This window comes from Monopterus albus, unplaced genomic scaffold (assembly GCF_001952655.1).
Source record: "Monopterus albus unplaced genomic scaffold, M_albus_1.0 scaffold127.1, whole genome shotgun sequence".
Taxonomy (NCBI): Eukaryota; Metazoa; Chordata; class Actinopteri; order Synbranchiformes; family Synbranchidae; genus Monopterus; species Monopterus albus.
This window is the reverse complement of record NW_018128007.1, coordinates 782,435-789,943: the sequence shown is the minus strand read 5'-3', so window position 1 is coordinate 789,943 and position 7,509 is coordinate 782,435. Positions and strand designations below refer to the sequence as shown.

Below are 7,509 nucleotides of genomic sequence, written 5' to 3'. Positions count from 1 at the left end.
TGCTGTGAGGTGATTTTTTTAACTGGTATGGGCCTTGAAAACCGGTATCAATCAGTATGTCAAGCTATAGTTTTAACCTGAATCTCTTTCAACACACTATACTTAGTGGAAAGGGCAAAGCTTCGTAATGTGACAAAGGAAAACCACTTACTGACCTTGTTAGAGTTATTCTAAACATGTCTGATGATTTTAGTACTTTGACATATAAACAAAAAGAGAAAATGCCATGCCACAAATTGATTACACTAAACTCCTCCCTCAAACACTATGTGGCCACTGAAGGGCTGCACTGGGAGAGGAGAAAGCAAGGAAAGCCAGAGGTGGGTGATAAAAAAGATTCAAATACAACTTACTGCAGTCAGAGGAATCGAATCAAATCAAGATGTATTTATATAGCACATTAAACATAAGCAACATTGACAAACACAGACAACCAGACACACAAACACTAAAACTGCATTTAATGGAACATTCAATATTGTAAACTGCCTCATTGCACAAAATGGCCACTATTTGTCAGCAGGGTTTGAAAGTATAGGGTTTGTTATTGTGACATCACACCACAGTGCATTCTGTGAAAGTCACCATGTTGGATGCTATGTGATCTGCTTTGCTGTAGCCAACCCATACTTCATCCATGCTAGCAGTCAGCTAGCTCTTTTCCAGTATTATTATTATTCGTATACATAATTATGGTAGGATTCTGTTGTGTGTCCATGTGCAGCAGCACGAGGGAAGCCATGTTGCAGAGTTAACAAATGGTTTGGGTGTCAGCTGTAAGAAAAACTATTTCCTTCAACAACATCTTGACATCGATGAGAGTGGGCTTCTTACATTTTCATTCTGGTAAGTTAATCAAAGTGCATCTTTCTATTTCCATCCTTCACTCTTGCACCCACACAAACACACCCTGAAGCTTTCATGAGAAGTTGTACATGTGATCAGAGAATTATTGTGTTTAAATGCATTATGCTTTAGCCAGCATGATATTTCATTTACTCATACCAGACTTATTAACCCAAGGGGTTGGTTGTGTCGTCAGGTAAACAAGCATATGAAACGAACGAATCACAGACTGGGCACCATCTCTACACTCGGGTCACAGTGAGATCAAGCCTTCAGAGTCAGAACGGTTTGCCAGATGGGCAAATAGAAAACTGTGAAGGACAGAGAGTACGCCGGCAATGGATAATACTGCAGTGGATGCCACCACACCAAGAGAAGCAGCACCAGCACCACTGCAAGAGGATGGAGGTGGAGCTGAGGCTTGCAAGCCTTCTGAGAAGAGGCCGATGATGTCACTATGCCTCATCAGTTTGTGGAAACATGTTGTAAAGTCATGAAGTACCTTATTGGCGTTACACCATAGGGCTCTATATCATTCATTTCTAAGGGAGAGGGAGGTTGTGTCAGTAATAAGCATATAACTGAAAACTGGGATTCTGGATAAGCTGTTGCCTGGTGATTTGGTACTGGCTGATCCTGACTTTGACATCAGTGACAGTGTTGGACTTGTACAGAGGTAAAGATCCCTGCACATTGTAAATGCTGCAGTAGGTCCTTTTGATTGTTTGCTAAATTGAATGTGTTGTTTGTGAGTATTATACTGGAAAAAACTGAGGAAATACCTTATTTTATGATATATGGGTGTCATATAATTCCAGGTAGGATGGGCCAATTAGCATGTAGCATGACATGTAATTTAAAAAAAATTATTCATTCATTTCTACCACTGTTTCTAAGTGTACCTCTTTTGTGATATATTTAAAATAAATTTTTGTTAAAAGTACTCAGATGTTTTTCTGTCTGGTCTTTTTATCTGTAGCTTGTAAATGTAAAGATTTAAAGGATTCAAGTAAACATGGTAAACTACAGGAACCAGATAAACTACAAACCTAAAACTATTACACTATGTACAGAAAAATATCCAGTGCAGAGCCTGTGTGTGTGGGGGTGTCTACAGTTGACAGGATGGACAAAACATGGGCCATCAGTAACAGGGGCATGATTAAGACCCACACAGCTAAAGTGGAACCACTGGATCGCACAGTTCTGGCTGATGCATGCAGCCATGTCTTCCAACTCTTCTGACCCTTGGCACCATAGAAGTATTACCATGGTACAGGCACCACAGCTTCTCAGCAGGTGTCTTCCTCTTCACATTCCTTGTCACGTCTGAGTTTTATGGAAGCCCTTTTGCTAGTGGTAATCAACTAAAGATGTGTCTGGAAACACTAAGTACAATACACACATGGTAAATTGACTCCACTTACACAGCGCTTTTCTACCTTGCCTGGACAAAACGCTTTACAAATTCACCCATCCACGTATTGATCCACTACAGGACTGAGCATTTTATTCATCATAACAAACTATCCCATATTATAAGTGACAACTATGTTGGGGCAGCATGATGGCGCAGTGGTTAGCACCGTTGCCTCACAGCGAGAAGGTTCCGCGTTCGGGACCTTTCTGTGTGGTGTTTGTATGTTCTCCCCGTGCTTGCGTGGGTTCTCTCCAGGTACTCCGGCTTCCCCCCACAGTCCAAAGACATGCAGCTTAGGTTGACTGGTGTCTCTAAATTGCCCATAGGAGTGCGTGTGTGTGGTTGTTCGTCTATATGTTAGCCCTGCGATGGATTGGCGACCTGTCCAGGGTGTACCCCGCCTTCGCCCGATTGCTGGCCGAAATTGGCTCGACTTTTGCGTTTGCTTCTGCTGTGACGATTTTCAGTGCGGCTAGCAGCGCCAAAGTGAAATTTACTGGTGTGGCTTTCTTTTCATACACGGTCACTCATTTACTCTGTAGGATTCACATGAAGCCTGCAGAGCATTGTGTGTTTTAACACACAGGGCTGTGTGGTTGCAGGGGCAGTGTTGTAGGCGTGATACGGCTACATTATAATGACTAGCACTGGTGCAAGATGACATACCAATCGCCTTTGGATCCAAACATTAACCGAATGCCAGTCAAGATACAGCAACATTGAAAGAGAAATGCTTGCTATTGTTTATGGCATGCAGCGATACCACACATACTTGTATGGCAAATTATTCCATGTTGTAACTGACCACAAACCTCTTGTGGCCATATGTGCAAAGCCTCTACACGCTGCCCCCATCCCCAGACTGCAAAGGATGCTGATCAAAACACAGGGATACAGCTACAGCATCGTGTAACGCCCTGGAAACCAAATGTTTCTTGCAGACACTCTCAGCCGCTTGCCAAACCCCGAAAACAATGGACACATCGAACTGGATGAACGCATTGATGGACTAGATGCTGAATTTGAAGACAGTGAGCATCACACCATTACAATTGTAAACTTCTCACTACATAAACAGGAAGCTCTCAGGACTGAGACCGCGAAGGACCCCAAGCTCAGTGCATTAAAGGAAATCATCCAGCAGGGCTGGCTAGAAAAGATACAGCACCTGCCAAACAATCTATGGAGCTATTGGTCCTTCCGAGACGAACTTGCCATAGAAGCAGGAGTTGTATTCAAAGGCAGACAAGTCCTTATTCCGGAATGTATGTCCTCGGACATTCTGACCCAACTCCATGCGGGCCACCAAGGCATTAAAAAAAACACGTAGATTGGCCAGAGAGAGTGTGTATTGGACAAAGATAAACACGGACATTGAAAACATGTGCAAATCCCTCCTGCCCCCCCTGTGCTGAGTATAAGGCCGCACAGCCAAAGGAACCACTCATTCCACACAAAACACCGACAAAATCATGACAGTTTCTGGCATCGGATCTGTTTAAGGTACATGGATGTCAATACCTTCTCACTGTGAGCAGATATTCCAAATATCCTCTGGTTGATGAAATGCCCGTTCCTGTAAGCAGCCATGCTGTTGCACAAAAAATGTAATGTTACATGTCTCTATTTGGTCGACCAGATGAAATAATGACAGATAATGGACCACAATACACAGGACAACCTTTCACAAAATTCATGAAAGATTGGGGTATAAAGCACACCACAAGCTCACCATATTACCCAAAAAGCAATGGATTTATTGAAAGACATGTGAGACACATAAAATCCTCCATCATCCATCATCAAGAAAACAATACAACACAAAGGAGATGTACAAGTAGCCTTGTTGCAGGTGCGAGCGACACCTATTGACAGTGATCTACCATCCCCTGCCAAGTTACTCCTTGGCAGACCCATCACCACACTCCTACCAAGCCATGCAGACCCAGGGAACCTGGAACACAGACAACACCTGGAAAAAAGGACAACAGCCATGAAAAAAACATCATGATCAATGTAGTGGCAGAGACCTACACCCACTGTTTCGTGGACCAAGTGTAAGAGTGTTGGACAAGGAGAGGAAAACATGGTAACCAGGAACTATCATGGAAAAATGCAAAGAGCCAAGAAGATACTTGGTTGAAACACCAAATGGCAACACAATAAGACAAAACAGGAGCCATCTTTGTGAGATGTACACAACACACACACCAAACATCCAGAAGAAAGTGTGATTCACAAACACACCCAAAAGAGATGAGGTCAAACAAAGCCATGAAGACAAGAGCTGAAAACCAAGCCACTCAACCTCTTGACACAAATACACACAGTACTGACCATGAAACAACAGCACCAACACGCACAAGGTATGGACAAACCATAAGAAGGCCAATCCAATACCGGGACTATGTGTAAATCTGAATGAGCCATTAAGCAGAAAAAAGAGAAAAATTAAAACTTGAGTTGTTACTTCTGCATATACCAGGTTGTTTTTTTCAGTATTGCATAAAAAAAAGGAACTTGATTGTTTCCAGAACATGTTATGTTGTATACTGGTGTATGGTCTTCTTCTGAGATGTTTACCTGATTATGTAAACAGGCGGGATGTTGCGATACGTAATATGTGTGTACATAAACAGGAAGTGTTATGTTGAACCTGGAAGCACGGAATAAAGATGTTATGGATTCCACCCCATAGGGAGTCAAGTATTACTTCAAACAGCAGCAGTCTGCACTAAGACACCTGAGGCTGTGTGCAGAAGCGACATCAATCCATCCCTAGAACACACACACACACACACACACACACACACACACACACACACACACAGTAACATCAGCTGTCTAAATATGGTGACAGGCCAGTCCTGCTGAGAATAGCCACGGCAGTACAGACCCACTGTGTGCTCTAAAAGCAGAGGATTACACTGGACTAAATTGCCAGATTGCCTCTTTATGAGCAAGGCTGTGCACAGACACTTAGCACTAACCTGCACTTAATCTTATCAGTCAGTTGATTCTTCCAGCAAATTCGACGTGGTGACAATAAACCATGAGTAGCGCGTTATTCCGATATAACGTTAGGCTGATGTACATTTTAGAATCGGCTTACATTAAGGATAATTCAGGAACAAATATGCAAATAGGTCTGGAAGTTACATTTAGTCGAAGTGCTGCTTCGTGTAACAGAACTGGGTGTGAGCTGTCAACATGTTTCGTCCTGTCTACGTGGGAAGAACCGGCTCTAAATGGAATGAGAAACATCTGAGGGGCAGAAAACGCAGACAAACTGTAAAAGTATTCCCAAGGCCTCCGGGCTGACATACTTACAGGGACAGACATTTTGCTGGTGCAAACTCTCTCCCTGGCTCCTGGCTTTAAACACGCACGCTCTTTCGTTCCAGATGTTAGCGTTACTTTTCCAAAAGGACGAGGATTTCCTCCGGCTCCTTGAGTTTCACTCTTCCTTCATCCAGGCCATGGTGAACTCTGCAGGAAAGCCAAAAGCCCAGCTGTAGAAAGTAGTCCGTGTTTCGTTGTATTGGGAGCGTGAATGCGAGAAAACGTGTCTGCAGCCGAAGCAGGATTGTGCGGACGCCTGGGTGTCCAGTAGACCTGGCTGTCGCTCCTTCGTCCTCCGCCCTCGCTCCTCCGTCTGCCGCTCCTCTCCTCGCTCGCGGATTCCTTCACAGCCCTCTTTAGAAACGTTTCACCTAAAAGCAGGTAAAAATACTATCGACAATTCAAGCGGTCAAGCGACTTCCACAGTTATGTTTCCGGGTCCGTGCCGTTATGAACGGGAGGGCGCACGGCGACCGCCGCTGTCTGCTCCAGTCCACAGGGATGAGCCAGTCCATCCTTAAAGGGACCGTCTCACTACAAAGAATGTCTCCAGTTTCCAATGTATTTTAAAGACCCACAGCGCTGCCAGAACTCCTGACAGTTCACTCGACTTGACTAAATAAAATTGTTAAAGAAACAAAACAGGTACGCTGTACTTCCCAGCATGCATTATTTCAGAGTTAAATGTTTTATATTTGGAAAAAGCCATTCATGGTGGAAAGTTGTGTCTTTGTTAAATTGAGCCATGGTTGTTTTGTCCATTTATAATAAAAAACAAACAAACAAACAACAATGCCAACAATGACAAAGGTTAGTACTGAATTCACTTCTTGTTCCTGGGATGTGACTCTTGCTTCACCACTACACCTGTATATATTGGAGCCCAAAAGTGAGTGGTTTAAAAATTGCCAATAAATAAGAAAAATGTTAAACTTCAAATATGTATTACATTATTCACCAAAGGCCACTGTGAAAGTATAATAATCTTAAATATTTAATCTTGGATAGGGCTCTCTGAACAGAGCCTCATGAGTGGGACTAGAATGTAAGGAAAAAGGTACAAGTGGGGGAAGCGTGGATAAAATTAGGGGAATTGGGATTCACCTTTAGTTTAGCCTAGAATAGCCTCTGACTAGCAAAAGTCACAGCCTGTGCAAACAAGAAGTCAGAGTGAAAAGACCTTCCCTTATGATCAAGGTCTCCTGTTTGAGAACACTTGAACAAAGACAAGTGAATAAGACATTTTATTTGTTTACTGATTATTATTCTCCAGTCTGCCACTTAATATGTTCGTTCAGTGCTAATTGGGTACGTTTTGGCAACAGGTCAACCTTGCTAACTTATTTTTAACAGCACCATGTGAAGGTGAATGTCACTACCGCAAGTACAAACACTGCTTCCTCCCTTCATCAATTAAACATCCTTTGATATTAGCAGTAATTTGCAGCAGTATTCTATTTGATGTCAAAATGCATTTGTATATATTTTATTTGTTCCATTTAACATTTAATTAAAAAAAAACTATTGATGTTTACCCAAGATCATAATAAGCAGTTTTATGATTTGTATTTTCTTTCTCTCACTGTACAGAAATGAACCAAACCATGACTTGAAAACCAAGGTTGTGGTAGGTTGAATCTGAGCAGCCAGGAATGTAGGAGACAGACTCGAAAAATACATCAGGTTTACTCAAATCAATAATTTATTTTAAACAAGTGCCAGCAAAGTACACATGCCAAAACAAAATCACTAAACGGTTAACTTCACATAACTGAAGAAAACTCAACTCAAAATAACTCAACGCAACTTACAGGCACGTGCACACCACTACACTTAGACTGCCACACTCCCAGCTGCTCCACCTCAGCTGATTAAATAGCCCCTGGTATCAATCAACCCTA

General features: G+C 42.5%; 1 protein-coding gene and 1 long non-coding RNA gene across 2 annotated transcripts in view; one reads left to right on the top strand and one right to left on the bottom strand.

The window, feature by feature from the left end:
* Window positions 1–1,683, top strand: part of LOC109967268 (uncharacterized) — a 14,561-nt gene extending 12,878 nt beyond the window's left edge. Inside the window, exons 2-3 of the long non-coding RNA XR_002275904.1 lie at window positions 725–846; window positions 1,043–1,683. This is a non-coding gene — a long non-coding RNA (uncharacterized LOC109967268). The remainder of the gene's footprint in view (window positions 1–724; window positions 847–1,042) is intronic.
* Window positions 1–6,178, bottom strand: part of bcar1 (BCAR1 scaffold protein, Cas family member) — a 91,638-nt gene extending 85,460 nt beyond the window's left edge. The window contains exon 1 of the mRNA XM_020612713.1: window positions 5,597–6,178. Coding sequence (XP_020468369.1) covers window positions 5,597–5,608 — 12 coding nt within the window. The 5' untranslated portion in view covers window positions 5,609–6,178. The remainder of the gene's footprint in view (window positions 1–5,596) is intronic.
* Between the last annotated feature and the right edge of the window lie 1,331 nt (window positions 6,179–7,509).